The sequence below is a fragment of the Pan troglodytes genome, chromosome 9, assembly GCF_028858775.2.
Source record: "Pan troglodytes isolate AG18354 chromosome 9, NHGRI_mPanTro3-v2.0_pri, whole genome shotgun sequence".
Lineage (NCBI taxonomy): Eukaryota > Metazoa > Chordata > Mammalia > Primates > Hominidae > Pan > Pan troglodytes.
The window spans coordinates 115,658,414-115,678,306 of record NC_072407.2 but is presented as its reverse complement, the minus strand read 5'-3'; the positions used below and the strand labels follow the sequence as shown (position 1 = coordinate 115,678,306).

The 19,893-nt window shown below is 49.6% G+C and overlaps 1 protein-coding gene across 2 annotated transcripts; it reads left to right on the top strand.

Annotated features, from left to right (window-relative positions):
* Window positions 1–118: 118 nt before the first annotated feature.
* Window positions 119–19,073, top strand: TMPRSS5 (transmembrane serine protease 5). Of its 2 annotated transcripts, none has more exons than XM_016921995.4 (13): window positions 119–205; window positions 6,272–6,374; window positions 6,747–6,845; window positions 7,583–7,705; window positions 9,191–9,326; window positions 9,638–9,751; window positions 11,166–11,209; window positions 11,969–12,131; window positions 13,356–13,534; window positions 15,674–15,772; window positions 16,240–16,382; window positions 16,696–16,848; window positions 18,349–19,073. In XM_016921995.4, exons 1-13 carry the CDS (start codon window positions 203–205, stop codon window positions 18,361–18,363), a joined length of 1,374 nt encoding a protein of 457 aa, XP_016777484.1. In that variant the 5' UTR covers window positions 119–202; the 3' UTR covers window positions 18,364–19,073. The 2 variants fall into 2 exon arrangements, with proteins under 2 accessions (XP_016777484.1, XP_063640575.1); XM_063784505.1 differs by having other exon boundaries at window positions 6,272–6,478.
* Window positions 19,074–19,893: the final 820 nt, after the last annotated feature.

Sequence of the window (19,893 nt, the reverse complement as noted above, 5' to 3'; positions counted from 1 at the left end):
CCTCAGCAGAGTTCATTGTCTCTGTGGCGCGTGTCTGTGTGAGTGTTGGAGTAGGGATACAGGGAGGGGCCATGTGCGAACCAGGGAGACCTCATCTTCCAACCAAGCTTGCTGGGCTAGCTTTAATCAATGCTGGCCTGAGAACAGGAGCAGAACATTGCCTAGTAGACCCTGAGGCTTTACAACAGTGCCACTGACCCCTATGGTAAGGTTACGCCTCTGTGCCATCCCTGCTGTGGCCTCTCTCTCTTTCTTTCTCTCTCCCTCCTCTGCACTTGGGATTCTAGGCTGGTGGAAAGAGCCTCCTGAGGCAGCTCTGGTACAGGGGCTGGATCCTAGCAGGGGCCCTGTGTGGCCAATTTCCTGTTTCCTCCCCAGGGACTGCCCTTTATTATCCTCTTTCGTCCCTCTTAGATCTATCAAGTGCTTTGCACATACGTGGTGCTCAACAAATCATTATTACGTTGAACTTCCACTCAAAAAGAGGAGCAAGGAGTCCTGTAATTTTAAAGGCCATTTTTTTTCTAGGCTAGCACATGAGCTTGGGCAGTTGAATTTTGAGGTGGAGCAGTACATGAGGTGAGGCCAGTTTATTCAGAGGCTGGGTTTAAAGCCAAGCTTCCTTGGTACTGAGGCAGAAGAAAAGACTGGCCATGCCCTGGAATTCTCTCTAGATCAGGCCTGCCTCTCCACTCAGAGGGACATCAGCTCAAGAGAAATCACACAACCCCAGAGAAGAAATCCAAACCTCACCTTCTGTTGCTGCTTCTCTACTATCTTATGGGTGCTTGACTGGCTCTCCCAAGCCTGCTGTCCTGCAGCCTCACTGCCTGTGTCCTGTGAGTCTCATCTCTAGGCACAAGAAAGAATGTGTGTGGTTTGATACAAACCATGACCTCTGTTTCTCCTGGAAAAGCAAGGCCTGCAGCTCTTGGGAGGTCTAGTCCTATAGGTCCTGGGCTGTGGCTGGTGTAGGGAATAGGGAGGTGGGGCTGGTACCTCTTTCTGTAGGCAAGATGTTGGGGCTGCTGCCCTGTCTGTGAGCTGAACTGGCATGGGTGCTCTGGGTCCAGTGGAATGATTTTCGGGGCAATTTGGAGGTGACTGACCTAGGTGAGTCTGACAAAGTCTTTCCTTTCTCCTGCCGGAGGGTTAGGAAGACAGTTCAGTGGAGTACGAAGGCATGACTGGGGAGGTTTTGGCGTGCAAAGAACATTTCATGTGACACATGAAAATCACATTTAAGCCAATACTGTCCTGGAGTCAGCGTTTCAGGCTTTTATCCTCATTGGGTACAACCCTATGTGTTGACAGGGAAAGATGCAGGGGAGACAGTAGTCTGCAGGGGAAACGGGAGTTGCTTCAGTTTTGAGAGATCTTATCTACCCTACTGGATTATAAATTTTGGGGGGAAGGATCCACAGCTTAGGTGTAGTTCTTATTAATATTATTATACTTAACATTTGTATTGGGCTTTACAATTTTTAAAGTCATTTTAATTCACATTATCTTATTTGTACCTCCCCCTCTGTCTCTCCCTCCCCCCTCCCTTCTTTCCTTCCCTCCTTTAATATACTTTAACTGAATTCCCACTTTGTGCCAGGCTCTGTGCTTAGCCCTGGGATGCAAAAACCAGTGAGAAAGGAGAGAGAAGGAAGTAAATGAGCACAATATAGGGCCCAACAGGTGCTGTATGCATAGAAGGAAGCTTCCTGGAGAAGTGACATCTGTGCTGAGTCTCGAAGGGTCAGTTGGAGTCAGTTACATGGGAAAGGGGAGAGCAGGTGCAAAGTCTCTCTGTTGTGAGAGTGCCTGAAGGCACTGAGGTATGGCACGTATGTCAGTGTGGCCCCAAATTTTGCTGTGGAGGGAGCAAGTGCTGGCAGTGAGGATGGAGAGGTGAGGCAAGGCGAGATCATGGAGGACTTTGTGAGCGATGCCATGGAGCTCTGGTTTGATCCTGAAGGCCACAAAGACTCATGGGGTAGAGATGGGGCTCACTTGCTCATATTTGCATTTTAGAAAGATTACTCTGACTTTATGGCATGGAGAATAACAGAGAGAGACAAGATACTCGAGGAGGGAGATTATTCCTTGGAAAGCAGGAGTTATTACTCTTATTTTACAAATGAGAAAATTGAAATTTGAAGAGATGGCCTGAGTTGTCCAAGTTCACGTAGTAGGTTGCAGACTTAGCTTTGAACTGTCTGGTGTTTTTTTTTAAGATCTTATTTTCATTACTCCTCTTCATGGCTCATGAGCTGCAGACACACAAATGACTTACTCTGCTCTATGCTTTCTTATCCCTGTGCCTTTGCTGATTCAATCCTCTTTGTCTGGACTGCCCAATGCCCATTATATCAGCTCAAACCCTCTTCATCCCTGTGGGCCTGTCTCAGAGGCTGCTTTTTCTAGGAAGCCTTCTGTGATCACCTCAATGAGAAGTAAGCCCTTATTCTTTTGAATGATGATGGTAGTGTATTAGTCTGTTCTCACACTGCTATGAAGAACTGCCTGAGACTGGGTAATTTATAAAGGAAAGAGATTTAATTGACTCATAGTTCTGCATGGCTGGGGAAGCCTCAGGAAACTTACCATCATGGTGGAAGGGGAAGCAAACACACTCTTCTTCACATGCTGGCAGGAGAAAGAAGTGCAGAGTAAAGGGGGAAAGCCCCTTATAAAACCATCCGATCTTGTGAGAACTCACTCACTATCATGAGAACAGCATAGGGGAACTGCCCCCATGATCCAATCACCTACTATGAGGTCCCTCCCCCAGTGTGTGGTAATTACAATTCAAAATTACAATTCAAAATGAGATTGTGGGTGAGGGGAGAGCCAAATCATATCATTCTATCCTGGTCCCTTCCAAATCTCATGTCCTCATTTCAAAACACAATCATGCCTTTCCAACAGTCCCCCAAAGTCTTAACTCGTTCCAGCATTAACCCAAAAGTCCAAGTCCAAAGTCTCATTTGAGACAAGGCAAGTCTCTTCTGCCTACGAGCCTGTAAAATCAAAAGCAATTTAGTTACTTCCTAGATACAATGGGATACAGGCATTGGGTAAATACACCTATTCCAAATGGGAGAAATTGGTCAAAACAAAGAGGTTACAGTCCCCATGCAAGTCTGAAATCCAATAGGGCAGTCATTAAACCTTAAAGTTCCAAAATGATCTCCTTTGACTACATGCCTTATATCTAGGTCACGCTGATGCAAGAGGTGGGCTCCCATGGCCTTGGGCAGCTCTGCCCTTGTGGCTTTGCAGGGCACAGCCCCACTTCTGGCTGCTTTCATGGGCTGCAGCTTTTCCAGGCTCACAGTGCAAGCTGTTGGTGGATCTACCATTCTGGGGTCTGGAGGATGGTGGCCTTCTTTTCACAGCTCCACTAGGCAGTGCCCCAGTGGGAACTCTGTGTGGGGGCTCCAACCCTACATTTCCCTTCCATACTGCCCTATCAGAGGATCTCCATGAGGGCTCCATCCCTGTAGCAAACATCTGCAAGGGCATCCAGGTGTTTCCATACATCCTCTGAAATCTAGGTGGAGGTTTTCAAACCTCAGTTATTGACTTCTGTGCACCCGCAGGCTCAACACCACAAGGAGGCTGCCAAGGCTTGGGCTTGCACCCTCTGAAGCAATGATCTGAGCTGTACCTTGTCCCCTTTTAGCCATGGCTGGAGCTGATGCAGCTGGGACACACAGTACCATGTCCCAGGCTGCACAGAACAGGGGTTCCTGGCCTGGCCCACAAAACCATTTTTCTCTCCTGGGCCTCTGGTCTGGTAATGGAAGGGACTGCTCTGCGGGTCTCTGACATGCCCTGGAGATATTTTCCCCATTGTCTTGGTGATTAACATTTAGCTCTTCATTACTTATGCAAATTTCTGCAGCAGGCTTGAATTTCTCCTCAGAAAATGGGTTTTCTTTTCTATCACATCATCAGGCTACAAATTTTCCAAACTTTTATGCTCTGTTTCCTCTTGAACACTTTGCTGCTTAGAAATTTCTTCTGCCAGATACCCTAAATCATCTCTCTCAAGTCCAAAGAGCCATAGATCTCATGACAGTGTGATCTAGAACCAGAAATACCATTTGACCCAGCAATCCCATTACTGTGTATATACTGAAAGGATTATAAATCATCTTACTGTAAAGACACATGCACACATATGTTTATTGCAGCATTATTTACAATAGCAAAGACTTGGAACCAACTCAAATGCCCATCAATGATAGACTGGATAAAGAAAATGTGGCACATATACACCATGGAGTACTATGCAGCCATAAAAAAGAATGAGATAATGTCCTCTGCAGGGACATGGATGAAGCTGGAAGCCATTATTCTCAGCAGACTAACACAGGAACAGAAAACCAAACACCACATGTTCTCACTCATAAGTGGGAGTTGAACAGTGAGAATACATGGACATGGGGAGGGGAACAACACACCCCGGGGCCTGACTGGGGGTGGGGGACAAGGGGAGGGGGAGCATTAGGACAAATACCTAATGCATACGGGGCTTAAAACCTAGATGACGGGTTGATGGGTGCAGCAAACCACCATGGCACATGTATACCTATGTAACAAACCAAGTTCTGTGCATGTATCCTGGAAGTTAAAGTAAAATAAAAAAATCTAAAAAAAAGAAAGACTATATGTCACATGGTTTCATTTATATGAAACTATAAAAAAGGGAACTCTAATATACAGTGAGAGAAACAGATCAGTGATTTTCCAGGGCTGTGAGCTGGGGAGGAGTTAACTGCAAAAAGGCAGAAGGAAAATTTCTGGGGTGACCTTCATGTCCTATATTTTGACTGTGTTGGTCATGTGGGTGTATACATTTGTCAAAGTTTTGATCTGAGAACTTAAAATGTATGTAATATTTTGAATGTGCATTATGCCTCAATAAAGTTGAACAAAACACCCCCCCCCCCCCAAAAAAAAACCCACCAAAGTTCCACAGATCTCTAGGGCAGGGGCAAAATGCTTCTAGTTTTTTGCTAAAGCATAGCAAGAGTCACCTTTCCTTCAGTTTCCAAGACGTTCCTCATCTCCATCTGAGACCACCTCAGCCTGGACTTCATTGTCCATATCACTATCAGTATTTTGGTCAAAACCATTTAACAAGTCTCTAGGAAGTTCTAAACTTTCCCACATCTTCCTGTCTTCTTCTGAACCCTCCAAACTATTCCAACCTCTACCTGTTACCCAGTTCCAAAGTCACTTCCACATATTTAGGTATCTTTACAGCAGCACCAATTTACTGTATTAGTTTGTTCTCACACTGCTATAAAGAATTACTGGAGACTGAGTAATTTATAAAGCAAAGAGGTTTAATTGACTCACAGTTCCTCATGGCTGGGAGGCCTCAGGAAACTTACAATCATGGCAGAAGGGGAAGCAAACATGTCCTTCTTCACCTGGTGGCAGGAGAGAGAAGTGCAGAGTGGAGAGGGAAAAAGCCCCATATAAAACCATCAGATCTCATGAGAACTCACTCACTATCATGAGAACAACATTTGGGAACCAGCCCCATGATTTAATCACCTCCCACAAGGTCCCTACCCGAACACATGGGGATTACAATTTGGATTACAATTCAAGATGAGATTTTGGGTGGGGACACAGCTAAACCATATCAGGTAGTTTAGCTGAACTTTCCTTCTGTCACTTAACATATAGTGCTTTACATGACTTATCTTCAGGACCAGACTACAGGTTCTTTGACACAGTCAGAGTGGGGAGTGGTCCACGTTGGTTTATTCTGAACTCCCTATAGTGTCCCCTATAGTGACCTGTCCACTTGGACCAAATATCTATGGAATGAATGAATGGGTGGATGGGTGGGTGCATGGTGGAGGGGCACTTCTTCCTCTGAGATAGGAGGGAATGAAGAAGGGTGGGATCTTGAAGCTGAAGGAGGGTGTTGAGGGACTTTAGTAGATGCCTTCAATGTTTATGGAAGATGAAGGAGTGGCTAGGAGTGCGGGCTTTGGAGTGGGCCAAATCTGCATTCAAGTGTTTGCTACTGGCCATGTGAGAGTAAGGTCAGTGGGGTTAGGGGCCCCAGGAGGGCACAGGGGAGCCTGGCAAGGTATTTGTGGGAATATACAGGGAGTCTCCAAGATGAGTAGAGGTTTACAAGTGGCAATGGAATCATGACTGGGGTTAAAGAATGGGGACTTGGACTGGGCTGTGACTTCTCTCAGCAGTCCTTGATGTGGGGATCCTGGGTGTCTGGCCCTTATTTCCCCAGAGCCTGATGCTGGATGACCAACCCCCTGTGGAGGCCCAGTATGCAGAGGAGGGCCCAGGACCTGGGATCTTCAGAGCAGAGCCTGGAGACCAGCAGCATCCCAGTAGGCCAGACTGGGCCATAGGGGAATGACAGGGTGGGGACAGTGGAGGGCAATCATCCTACATTCCCCGGATCCTCCTTGGGGTCAGCCCCACATGATTGATGGTGAGAGGCTGTCTCACTCTTTATCCCCAGACCTGCTTCTGCTCCCCATTTCCCACTTTAGGGATTGAGTGGGATTTGTGGGCTTCAGTGATCAGGCCCTCTCCATCCTCCCCTGCCCCCACTCCCTCCCTAATCTGGGCTGATGGGGCAGGAGGAGGTGTCCTGTTGGAGCTCTGTGGGTGCCTAGCCCCATGGTGGTGACTTAGGGTGAAGTAAGGCAGGCTGGCAGGAGCAGGGGACCCAGATACCCCTCTGCCCTTTCCCACAGTTTCTCAGGCGGTGTGCTGGCGTTCCATGCGACGTGGCTGTGCAGTGCTGGGAGCCCTGGGGCTGCTGGCCGGTGCAGGTGTTGGCTCATGGCTCCTAGGTCAGTGCTGGGGGCCTTTCTCTGGTGTGGGGGAGGTTGGAAGGGAGAAGCAGGTGCTGAGCAGGTGTTAAAGGTAAATGGGACAACTGTCTTCCTCAGCTACTCTGTGCAGACAAGGGGAGAAAGGGTGAAATTGCAGCAGGAGGGATCTAGGCTCTACATAAAGAAGAACAAAGTGTATGATCCAAGGAGGCCTTAGTCAGACTTTTTCTGGAAATCTATCCCAGTGAGAGAGACACAGAGAGAACACACACAGACAGAGACAGAGACATACTGAGAGACAGCTAGAGAGAGAGAGAGACAGAGAGAGAGGGAGAGAGAGAGAGGGAGAGAGAGAGAGGGAGAGAGAGAGAGGGAGAGAGAGAGAGGGAGAGAGAGAGAGGGAGAGAGAGAGAGAGAGGGAGAGAGGGAGAGAGGGAGAGAGAAGGAGAGAGGGAGAGAGAGAGAGAGGGAGGGAGAGAGAGAGAGAGGGGGAGAGAAAGAGAGAGAGAGGGAGGGAGAGAGAGAGAGAGGGGGAGAGAGGGAGAGAGAGAGGGAGAGAGAGAGAGAGAGAGAGAGAGACAAAGGAGAGTCAAAGAGGCAGAGATAGAGGCCGAGGCCGAGACAGAGGGAGCGCTATGCCCCTCCTCAGCAGGTTGGTTGGGGAGCTGCCTGAGAGCAAGGTGGCTGATGAGGAGGTCAGCACCTTGACACCTTCCTTTGGAAGTCAGACCCTTTCTCTTTGTTCTTCTCTAAAGTGCTGTATCTGTGTCCTGCTGCCTCTCAGCCCATTTCCGGGACCTTGCAGGATGAGGAGATAACTTTGAGCTGCTCAGAGGCCAGCGCTGAGGAAGCTCTGCTCCCTGCACTTCCCAAAACAGGTGGGCTGCACCCCTAAGGCTACGGGCCTCCCTCCCCAGCAGGGACCTGTCACAGCTGAGGGCAAGAGAACCGACACTGAAGGGCCATCTGTTCACTGCCAACCATATGTGTTTCCCTCCTCTAGTGTGAGGGCGGTGACAAGGTGTCACCTTGCAGAGGTGATCTCTGATTTGGGGCTTTCAGCACTGCCTGATGACTGTCCTGATCTCTAGCTGGGGCAAGGTCCGGAGACCAGGCTGGCAGGAGGGATGGAAACTTGCCGTTTGGGGCAGAGTGAGCCAGGGACATGGGGGAGGAGAGATCAGGTGTGTGTGGGAGCCAGTGTGTGACCAGCAGGGCCACCTAGGGACCTGGGAACATCAGCCCACCTCATCCCCACTCTCCCTCTCCTGATTGTCCCCTCCCCTCCAGGTAAGAGTTGGGGATCAGAAGGTACAATGCTGTCCAGAGGCTGGGGCTTAGAATAACCTCATTAGAATAAGGTTGGAGTCTGTCTTTGACTGTGTGACTTTGGGCACATTACTTCTTGTTGCTTCTGTTTCCTTCTCCATAAAATGGAAATATAAATATTTACTGCAAAAATTTTTTAAGGATAAAACAAACTAATCTAAGAAAAGATATTAGCACAGAACTTGTGTAGTAGTCTGTTTGGTTTGCCATGACTAAGTACCACAGACCGGGTGGTTTAAACCACATTTATTTTCTCACCGTTCTGGTGGCTAGAAGTCCAAGATCAAGGTGCTGTGGAATTTGGTTTCAGGAGAGAGCTCTTTTCCTGGATTGTAGATGGCTGTCTTCTGCCTGTGTACTCCCCGGGCCTTTCCTCTGCTCTTGAGGAGAGAGGGAGCTCTCTGGTGTCTCTTCCTCTTCTTATAAGGACACTGGCTCTATTGGATCAGGGCGTCACCCTCGTGACCTCATTTAACCTTAATCACCTTCTTAAAGGCCCTGTCTCCAAATACAGTCACATTGAGGGTTGGGGCTTTAACATATGAATTTGTGTGTGTGTGTTTGGGGGCGCGGACATGAGTCAGTCCATAATAGCCTGGAAAAAGCATACACTCAACAACTGGTAATTATTATTATCACAAGATTTGAAATCAGAAGACCTGGATCTAAGTCCTGGATCCATCATTTCCTGACACTGTGATCTTGGGGAAGTTGCTTAAACTCCATGCCTTAGTTCTCCTTCTGCAGAATGGAGAGGATGGCAGTACTCATTGCACAGGGCTGCTGTGACAATGAATGGTAGACCACGCTTAAAAACACATGGTTAAAATAGAAAACTGAAATGCTCTACCAAAAGGGGTGATACTGCTCTTGGGACTGGTCTCACTCTCCGGGGAGCAGGGAACTTGGCACTGGGTGACCCAGATGCTGTCATTAAGGCCTCTTCAAGTACTACAGAATCCTGGGTCCAGCTCTTCCTGTCCCACCCTACCACCACCATCCTCTCCCATGTGGTTTTCATGCTGTGATTTCAGTATCTTTCAGAATAAACAGCGAAGACTTCTTGCTGGAAGCGCAAGTGAGGGATCGGCCACGCTGGCTCCTGGTCTGCCATGAGGGCTGGAGCCCCGCCCTGGGGCTGCAGATCTGCTGGAGCCTTGGGCATCTCAGGTAACAGGAGTTAGATGTGGGTCCTGTGAATGGGGAGGCCTGGCTGGTGTGGGATGGGAGTTGGAGACCTCTACCTGCCCGTCACTGGTCAATGTGCTCAGGAAATGTCAAGAGGTCTTTTTGGCCATCTTCTGGCCTCTGGGCACAATGGTGCCCCAGCCCATTTCTCTGTTTGGAGTATTACTGCTTTTTAACAAGCATAAACCCCAGCAGTAATCATTATCACAGTCTTGCGGTCACTATACTAGTATTATATCTCGTACATATTCCAGTTATGATTTCCTCCTGTTCTATTCCCTTCTTCTGCCAAGACTCACTCACCACATGGGAGTAAACCTCACTGACATCAAACTCAACAGTTCCCAGGAGTTTGCTCAGCTTTCTCCTAGACTGGGAGGCTTCCTGGAGGAGGCGTGGCAGCCCAGGTAGGACTACTGAGGCTGTTAGGTGAGTGGGGTCCCTTACTTCCTGGTGGTCAGTCCAGCAAAAATCTCCTTTCTTGGGATGCCAGTGGGGAGGACACTGGTGGCCTAAGATAGGAGGACAAAGAGGATCATTTCCTAGTTAGAAATTACAAACTCAGTTCACATGAGCCCTGTCTGTCACCACTTCACATCTGCTATTTGCCCTTCACAAGAAATGTAGGGTTGGTTATTATTGTCACAAGATTTGACATGGTACTCATCACCATTTTACAGGTTAGGAAACTGAGGCTTAATAAGGTTAAAGAGTCTTGTCCAAGGTCACATAAGTAATAAGCAGCTAAGTCAAGCCTTGAAACCAGGCTCCTGTCTCCTAGCTAAGTGCTCTCTGAATCCTGCCACACATTATTTGGATAACTCGGATATTTCAGGAAAGAGATGGTTGAGTTGCTCTGGCTAAGAGTTGCTTGTAGTCTGGAGAGTCTCCTAGAGAAGAGGGCTGTGGAATGGAGCAGCCCCTTCCCCAGATCCTGGGGATGGTTTGGTATGACTGGGGCACAAGCGGAGAGGGTCTTTGTGCCTTCCTAGGCTTCCTCAATCTGCCTATCAGCCTCCTGGGATAGAAAGGTGGGCACCCCCATTACCACATTTCCAATTTGAACTGTTCCTTCAGGCCCCTCCTGTCCAGCTCCTGTGCTCAGAAATGTGGCTGGAGTTGGGAAGGTTCTGACAGGGTTCTTGTCTTGGATACCTGAATGGGAAAATGGAAGTAGGGGTGGGGCTGACTCCTCCAGGAGAGCCGGGAGGGCTGTGGATTTGGGAAACTAGGAGAAATGAAGAGGGTCTAGACATTGGACTGCTAGGGGCAAGAGGTGAGTAAAGAAAGAGAAGAGAGTTTTGGTCAAAAAAGGAACTAAGAGCTAAGAGAGAAGAGGGGAAAGAGGAGAGCAAGAATATGAATATGCAAAGCCCAGGCAGAGGGACCAGGGTGGAGAATACAGCAAACCTAGGAAGGAGCATGGGGTGAAGAACCCTAGTCACGCACACACTCACCTATCCGTTCATTCATTCATTGAGTGTGTATTCATTCAGGACACTTAGTGGGAACAGTGTGGCTTTCTCATCTGTAAACACGCTATGTCCCAGTTGATCTGCAAGGACCATGAAGTCCTTCTGTTGCCCTCTGGGAGACTAGGCAGGAGGTGTGCTCCTGTCCTGGGGACCACTGATGAGGAGGGGTCTGAGTGTTTGGGTGGGGGCAGGAAGGAAATGGTGGTATTCTTCAGGCTGTGGCTACATGACAGCCTTAAGAACTGTCCACCACCCCCACCAGCCTCCCCCATTCTTCACGTCCTTGGATGTGTGTAGCTGCAGGGTGGCCCCTGCCCAGCTTCTTGTTGGTACCTCTGTTTTGCAGGAACAACTGCACTTCTGGTCGAGTTGTTTCCCTCAGATGCTCTGGTGAGTCATATCTTGGTCTAGGGGAGGTGGCGGTGAGAGGAAGGGGTGTTCCCCCTGCCTCAAGTGTGGAAGAGCCCTATGGTGAGACTCTGCTGGGCCTGGGGTAGGGGTCTTGCCCACCTGCCCATCTGCCTGCCAGGCCCCTTCTTGCAGTTGCTGTTCTGCCCCAGCCGAACCCTTTCTAAGCCTCCATCATGTCCCTCACCAGCCACAGATCTGGGCTGATGATCTCCTTCCTTCACTACCTGCCACTCTCTTCCTTGGCCTCTGACACCAACTCCATCTTTCTTCTGGAAAGCCCCAGAGGTGAAATTATTATTGGCTATTGAGTGACCTGTTAGCAGCTTCAGGAAACTAAGGGCAGGTGGTGAATCAGGTACCAAACGGGAAGCAATCTGTGGAGTTCCTTTCATTGGTCTTCCCGTTCATCTACCCGTCTCTTCATCTGTCCATTCACACATCCTTCCCCACACCAACACTTCGACCTTTACTACAGGACAGGCATTCTCTTAGGTACTAGGGCTCCATTAGTGCAGATACAGTTTCTGCTTTCAGTGGGCCCACAGCTGGATGGGGCAGGCAGGGGTGAAATCAACACTTCTACCTTCCCATCCCCCATACTTAGGACCAGGAATAAGAAAGGAGAGCTGTCCACACTGGCTCTCTGGGGCTTAGCACTGGGCCACGCTCCCTGAGAGTTAGGACCATGCTGACACTCACCTCTCTCTCTCTTTCTATCTCACCCATCTCTGTTGGCAGAGTGTGGAGCGAGGCCCCTGGCTTCCCGGATAGTTGGTGGGCAGTCTGTGGCTCCTGGGCGCTGGCCGTGGCAGGCCAGCGTGGCCCTGGGCTTCCGGCACACGTGTGGGGGCTCTGTGCTAGCGCCACGCTGGGTGGTGACTGCTGCACATTGTATGCACAGGCAAGTCTCTGTGGCTGCTGAGGACAGAGAGCCTCAGTTGCCCTTTCTGTTCGGCTGTTGGTATGTCCTGTATCAAATGTTCGTGTCCAACTGTCTCCAGCTTTTTGCTCCAAAAGGGTAAGACTGGTGTTTGTGAAGTTCTCTCATTCAGTATCAAGAACAGATCTGCACAAATAACAGTAATAATATGAAGATTTGTTCTTTATATTCATCAGTTTTTTTTTTTTTTGAGACAGAGTCTCACTTTGTTGCCCAGGCTGGAGTGTAGTGGCGCAATCTTGGCTCACTGCAACCTTCACCTCCTGGGTTCAAGCGATTCTTGTGCCTCAGCTGGGCACCACTATGTTCAGCTAATTTTTTGTATTTTTAGTAGAGATGGGGTTTCGCCATGTTGGCCTGGCTGGTCTCGAACTCCTGACCTCAGGTGATCTGCCTGCCTCAGCCTCCCAAAGTGCTGGGATAACAGGCGTGAGCCACCGTGCCTGGCCTCATTAGCTTTTAAGTGTTAAAAATACTTTCACATTCACAGTATCCTGTGTTTCTTCAGGCTTATCTTTGGTTCAATCATTTTCCATGTAATTATTTGGTTAATATGTTTCTTCCCCTTTAGATGGGAAGCTCTGCAGGAGCAGGGACTCTCAGTCTTATTTACCACTAAATCTCTTTGTAGATTTATCCACTGCTGTGTCCCCAGGGTCTAGAACAGTCCCTGGAATATAGTAGGTGCTTAATAAATATGACTTGGAGGAATGAATGAATGATGAGTGAATGAGCTCTTTGATCTTCTCTTGGTGCCGGGCAGGGCAGAGAGTGTAATCCCCATTTTACCGAGGCTGGGAGGGAGAAGTGCCTCTCCCATGATCACACACAGTAAGTTGAGAGACGGGACCAGGGGAAGTTTTTCCAACACAAGGCCCTCTATGTGTTTGTTATAAAACTTGGAGGGAAGTTATGCAGGAAAGAGGGAGTGGTGGTTGCAGATGACCCATAGTCTTCTCTATCCATCAGTCCTGCAGCATTTATTAAGCACCTACTGCATGCCCAGTGTCGTGCCTGCTGCTGGGGTGATACTAAGAGGCATAGTCTGTGGGGCCTGGGAGCTCACCGCCTGCTGACGGCCCCCCGACCAATGGCTGCTCTGGCCAGCTTCCTCCACCTGCTACCTCGCTTAGGAACACCTCTTCTGCCCCTTCCTTCCCCGCTCAGCATGGCCCCTGTGTGCAGTTTCAGGCTGGCCCACCTGTCCAGCTGGCGGGTTCATGCGGGGCTGGTCAGCCACAGTGCCGTCAGGCCCCATCAAGGGGCTGTGGTGGAGAGGATTATCCCACACCCCCTCTACAGTGCCCAGAATCATGACTACGATGTCGCCCTCCTGAGGCTCCAGACCCCTCTCAACTTCTCAGGTGCGGCACTGGCTTGAGGGTGGGCAGGCTGGAGACTATGGCGAGAGAGGGCGGGGGCTGGGTGGGAGAGTGGTGAGCTGATTTCTGAAGTTTCCTCTGAACACCGTAAACCTTAAAACATTCTATTTATTTTGGGACTAGTGAATTTTGGCATCATCTGGTTCTGAAATTGTTATCAACTCTTGTACAGGCTCTTTTGGGAAAAGAGGTTCAGACCCTTTTCATGGCTGGGCTGCAGGTGGGCTTTGCCTTGAGGTCTGAAGCAGCTGCCCCATCCACCAATAGGCTGCTCCACCCCTGTCCCCAGGCTAGCCTCGGGTCCTAGCCATTTGGTGCCATGTTACAGTTTATGAGATACATTTTTTCAAATATCTTCTCTTTCAGTCCTCGTAACAACCCTGATAGATAGTTGAAACAGGTAGATACAGACAAGAGCACTGCAGTGCAGGGAGGGAAGCAACTCTCTTCAAGGTCATGTGGCAAACAGTTCCTAAGCCTGATGCCAGGGCTCCTCCTGCTGCTGCACCTGCCCATGAGCCCAGGCTGGAGCTATACCAGCAGCCACTCTCCCCGACACACACGTGCATGTGGGCATTCACCTACAAACACACACACACATGCACTCACACAGTCACGTGCACATAGGCTCACACGTGAGCATTCACACATGCTCACACGTACATGCTCACATGAACACACTTGCGCACACACACCACACACACAAACATGCACACTGTACACACACATATACATTCACATATACTTAACACTCCTTCCTCCCGTCATCACCTGTAGCCTTAAGTTTCCCAAATAACAGTCATTGCCATACACATTTCACAAATTGTATCACATACGTGAACTATCGTTCAACAGATAATATTTCTAAGGCTGGGCATGGCGGCTCACGCCTGTAATCCCAGCACTTTGGGAGGGTGAGGTGGGCAGATCATTTGAGGTCAGGAGTTCAAGGCCAGCCTGGCCAACATGGTGAAACCCCGTCTCTACTAAAAATACAAAAATGAGCTGCGTGTGGTAGCTCATGCCTGTAGTCCTAGCTACTCGGGAGGCTGAGGCAGGAGGATCACTTGAACCTGGGAGGCAGAGATTGCAGTGAGCTGAGATCATGCCACTGCACTCCAGCCTGGGTGACAAAGCAAGACTCCGTCTCAAAAAGAAAAAAAAAAAAAGAAAAAAAAGAAAAGAAAACTTTCTTAGTTGACCGAAATAAGTGTATTTAAAAGAAAAATACGACTATGTTAGTATCTAAGTAGTAGATACTACATGGGTATCTACTGTAGTAGTATTTCTCTTTTAAATATACTTATTTAGTTATAATAAATAGTATATTTACTATATAGTATAGTAAGTAAATAGCATATTTACTATTTAAATATACAAAATAGGTATAGTAAATAGACAATAATTAGTATCTCTAGTTAGAGAACCTATATTACTTACCTAACTAGAGAACCTATGTTACTTATAATAAATAGATCCTAACCACAAAAATATGTAGCATGAAAAGAAATCAGTGTGGAAGTTCTAGGTAGCTGAGTCCGCTGCAGAAGTTGCTGCACCTGGGCGTGCTGTCTCCTGTTTGGTGGGAGGACGGCAGGCAGTAAGAAAGGCACAGACCAGCACCAAATGAAGTCTTTCTCTGTGATGCGGTTAGAGGGACTGAAAGAGAATTGAAAAGGACATGGCATTCTCCCCAAGTGAATGCTTTACTCAATGGTGTGCCTATGTACTACCTAAAATCATGCATGGCTGCACCCATGGGATATGTCACGTTTTTGGAAACACTATCCTCATTAGAAGTTGGGTGCCCATGGCCTGAAAGAATTTTCACCCCCACTCCATCCCCAGATGTGGGGAGGGGGCAGCATGGGTCCTGTCCACCCATAGAGGGCGCCATGCACACTGCAGTTTGCATGCTGTCCTCTGTGACAGGGGACCCCAAAGATGGGACAGTGCCCCACTTGCATAGCCATCTAGGAGGCCTGGCTGGTGGAACCCAGGAGCCAGGACTGTTTGAGAAGGGAGGTGAGGAGGACTTGCCAGTCCTGGGTCCTTCGCCCAGGCTCTGCAGTGGGGGAAGCCAAGCCTGACTGGGGACCAGGACCATGTGCCTCTCTACAGACACTGTGGGCGCTGTGTGCCTGCCGGCCAAGGAGCAGCATTTTCCGAAGGGCTCGCGGTGCTGGGTGTCTGGCTGGGGCCACACCCACCCTAGCCATAGTGAGTCAGCTCCCTGGGCCCTCGGTGCAGGGGCGGATGTGGGAGGCATTCTTCCCCAGGGTGAGGCAAGGCCACATCCCCTGGCCACATGACAGTGCCAGCCCTGTTTTTCCCTGGCATCACCCTTGGCCAGGCCTAGGGGCTCCAGTCTCCCCTGCTTGGACCTTTCTGGGGAGAACATCTACTGCAAGTTTTCCCTAAACCCAGACCCTTTTACTCCCCCTCCCCTTGTCCCAAGAGCGCCATGGTCTCACATTTGGTGTATGTGTGAGTCCTCCTACTCTTCCCACTCCCAGCCCCCAAGTCCGATAGCCTACTGCTTCCTTGCTCAGCGTCCACAGCTCCCACCCTGGGCTCGCCTCTTTGGGTCTCCCTGTCTCTGGGACTTCGAATTACCTCCCCTCTTGCTGCTCTGCCTGCCTGGGCCTTGCTTTGTGCCCTGCAGTTTTTCTCGGTGTCTCTCATAGCTTACAGCTCGGATATGCTCCAGGACACGGTGGTGCCCCTGCTCAGCACTCAGCTCTGCAACAGCTCTTGCGTGTACAGCGGAGCCCTCACCCCCCGCATGCTTTGTGCTGGCTACCTGGACGGAAGGGCTGATGCATGCCAGGTGTGGCCTGTGGTGGCTGGGGTGAGGGTGGGAGTGGAGGTGGGGGTGGGAGGGCAGGGGGCCTGCTGTGACTTGGTCCCCTGCCCTGGTCTGAGCTTGTTGGTGGTGTGAGACAGCCTCTCTAGAAGGAGGGGCACCTAGGCAAGTCTGGAGCTCATGCTAAGGGTTTAAGGAGGGGTGAGGCCAGCAGATATCTCAGCTAGAAGCAGGCGGGGCCCAGTAAGGAGATTCCACTTGCCATAGTGGTCTGGTGCTCTCCATCAGGAAGAACTAACTGGCTGTTTCTCTGTGTCTCCATGCCTGGATCCCTTAGGGAGATAGCGGGGGCCCCCTAGTGTGCCCAGATGGGGACACATGGCGCCTAGTGGGGGTGGTCAGCTGGGGGCGTGGCTGCGCAGAGCCCAATCACCCAGGTGTCTACGCCAAGGTAGCTGAGTTTCTGGACTGGATCCATGACACTGCTCAGGTGAGTGTGGGGGCAGGAGTAGGGCAGGGAGATTTCTAAAGGACCTGCCCTCGAATGCAAGGAACCTTACCCCTTAGGCCAGGGCCCTGCTGGGGACTGGGGAGGGGGCTAGGACATATTCCCCAGAGTGAGTGGAGGAAGAAGTGAAGCTTAAACATTGAATCCATTGGATTTCTATCAATTTAAGGATGAACTGGGTAAGAGTATGCCTGAGTTTGTATCCCAGATCTACCATTTCCTGTGTCGACCTTTGGCAAATTTCTAACTTTGTTAAACCTTAATTTCCTGATAATAACCATGATGGCTACTTATATGCTATTGTTATATGCTATTAAATAAGACCCGTACAATGCCTAGCACAGTGCTAGGCTTAGAGTGAGTGATCTGCAGTGTTTTTTGTTTTTTTTTGAGATGGAGTTTTGCTCTTGTTGCCCAGGCAGGAGTACAATGGTGCAATCTCAGCTCACTGCAACCTCTATCTCCCGGGTTCAAGCGATTTTCCTGCCTCAGCCTCCCAAGTAGCTGGGATTACAGGCATGCACCACCACGCCTGCCTAATTTTTTGTATTTAGTAGAGATGGGTTTCACCATGTTGGTCAGGCTGGTCTTGAACTCCTGAGCTCAGGTGATCCACCAGCCTTGGCCTCCCAAAGTGCTGGGATTACAGGCATGCACCACTGTGCCCGGCCTATTGTGTTATTTATGTGTATATCTGTTACCATCATTCATCCCTGGTCTCTAAGGCAGTTACTAGTGGCCACATTCCCTGCATTGTGGAGAGAGCTCAGCATTTAGCAGTTCGGGTTCTGCACCTACGTAAATTGTGTGACTCCGGGCAAGCCACTCTCCTTCATCTGTTCAATGGGAAGGCCAAGTGAGATAATGTGTATAAAAACACATTACTGGTCGGGTGGGGTGGCTCACGCCTGTAATCCTAGCACTTTGGGCGGCCGAGGTGGGCGGATCACGAGGTCAGGAGTTCGAGACCAGCCTGGCCAACATGGTGAAACCCCGTCTATACTAAAAATACAAAAATTAGCTGGGCATGGTGGCACGCACCCAGCTACTTGGGAGGTTGAGGCAGGAGAATCGCTTAAACCTGGGAGGCGGAGGTTCCAGTGAGCTGAGATTGTGCCACTGCACTCCAGGCTGGGCGACAGAGCAGGACTCTGTCTCAAAAACAAAACAAAACAAAACAAAACAAAAACATTATTTACATAAAGTATTTTACAAATTTAGGGCATGATCATGAAAAGCATCTTCCTCTAAGGTTGGGCAGGGGTGGGGGTTGGTAGATAATACATTCGGAGTTTACAGGGAATGTATGTATTGATCTTCTCAAAGAAATCTTACAAAAAATCTTGAGCAGCAGATATTTTTAGCCCCATTTGATAGAAGTGAAAATCAAGGCCCTGCATGGTTAAGTGATTTACTAAAATAAAAGTCGCTTGGCTACTGTAGAGCCATGCTGTGAATCAGTTCCTTTCCCTTTTGGTCTAGGACTCCCTCCTCTGAGTCCTGCTGTTTCCTCCAGTCTCACTGCACACCACTGCCTCATGCTTCCTGGGGCCTCCAGCAGCTCCACTAATGGAGGAGAGGCAGTAGCCTCCAAAGCAGAACGCATGGACCTCCTACTACTGTGTGTGAGGAACAGTCACTACCCACCGGCCAGCCACCCAGCCAACAGGTCTCTCCTCTTGCGCCCTGATTTCAGAGTCCTCTTTCTCACTAGAGACTCAATGACAGAAGGGAGGCTGGGACTTGGTTGGGCATGCTGTGGTTGCCGAGGGATGAGGGGGAGGAGAGAGGTAGGAGCTGGAGATGAAGAGGCTGCTGGAAGCAGCAGGAAGCCTGCCCTCCTGCCCTCTACCCTCCCTGCCCCTGTGTGAGTCTTTTGGGAGGGTGCTGGGAGGTGCCCCCCGTCCCGCCTTTTTCCTGTGCTCTAGGTGGGCTAAGTGCCTCCCTAGAGGACTCCATGGCTGAGAGGCTCCTGGGCAGATGGGGTCAAGGCTGGCCCAGCCCAGATGAAGCCTACGGGAGTCAGGACCCTCTCCACTCTCCCTCTCCATTCTCCTTCCTGTTCTCACCTGGCCGTGGCTGGCCCTGTGTGGGGTGGGTACACTGGAAAACAAGAAGGTTGGAGTTGGTCTAGGACATTGGTTTTAAATGACAGTTCTGTGAACTGGTCCAAGGAGTTCTGTTATTAAAGTGATATATGGTCTTGGTCCAGTTTTCTCTGTCTCCTCTCTCTCACTCGCACAAAGACAGACAGACAGACAGACACAAACACATATTACAGGGTAGAATTACAATTTTCCTTCTATCTTCTATACATATTGAAGCTTTGGTGCTGACTCCTGTTCATCTACTTGAGAAATTTTGGTTTGTGCTTATTTGTCTTGCCCAGGCTGGAGTGCAGTGGCACCATCTCTGCTCACTGCAGCCTCGATGTTGTGGGCTCAGTGCCTGCCACCTCAACCTCTCTGGTAGCTGGGACTACAGGTGCATGCCACCACACACGGCTAATTCTTCTTTTGTATCTTTTGTAGAAATGGGGTTTGTTTAATTCTTTAAATTTGTTAAATCTATATGTTGGCCGGGCGCGGTGGCTCACCCCTGTAATCCCAGCACTTTGGGAGGCCGAGGCCAGCAGATCACGAGGTCAGGAGATCGAGACCATCCTGGCTAACACAGTGAAACCCCATCTGTACTAAAAATACAAAAAATTAGCCAGGCATGGTGGCGAGCGCCTTGTAGTCCCAGCTACTCGGGAGGCTGAGGCAGGAGAATGGCGTGAACCTGGGAGGCAGAGCTGGCAGTGAGCCGAGCTGCACTCCAGCCTGGGCGACAGAGTGAGACTCCGTCTCAAAAAAAAAAAAAAAAAAAATCTACATGTCATGATCTGCAATGAAAAGCCTTAGCCATCCAGGTGCTCTGAGATCTTGAGTCTGAGAAGCACTTAAGTCGATGCTCTCTTGGGAAGGTCTGGTTTCCCTGCAAGGCCCATCTCTCCTTCTCTCTCCTTTTTTTTTTTTTTTTGAGACA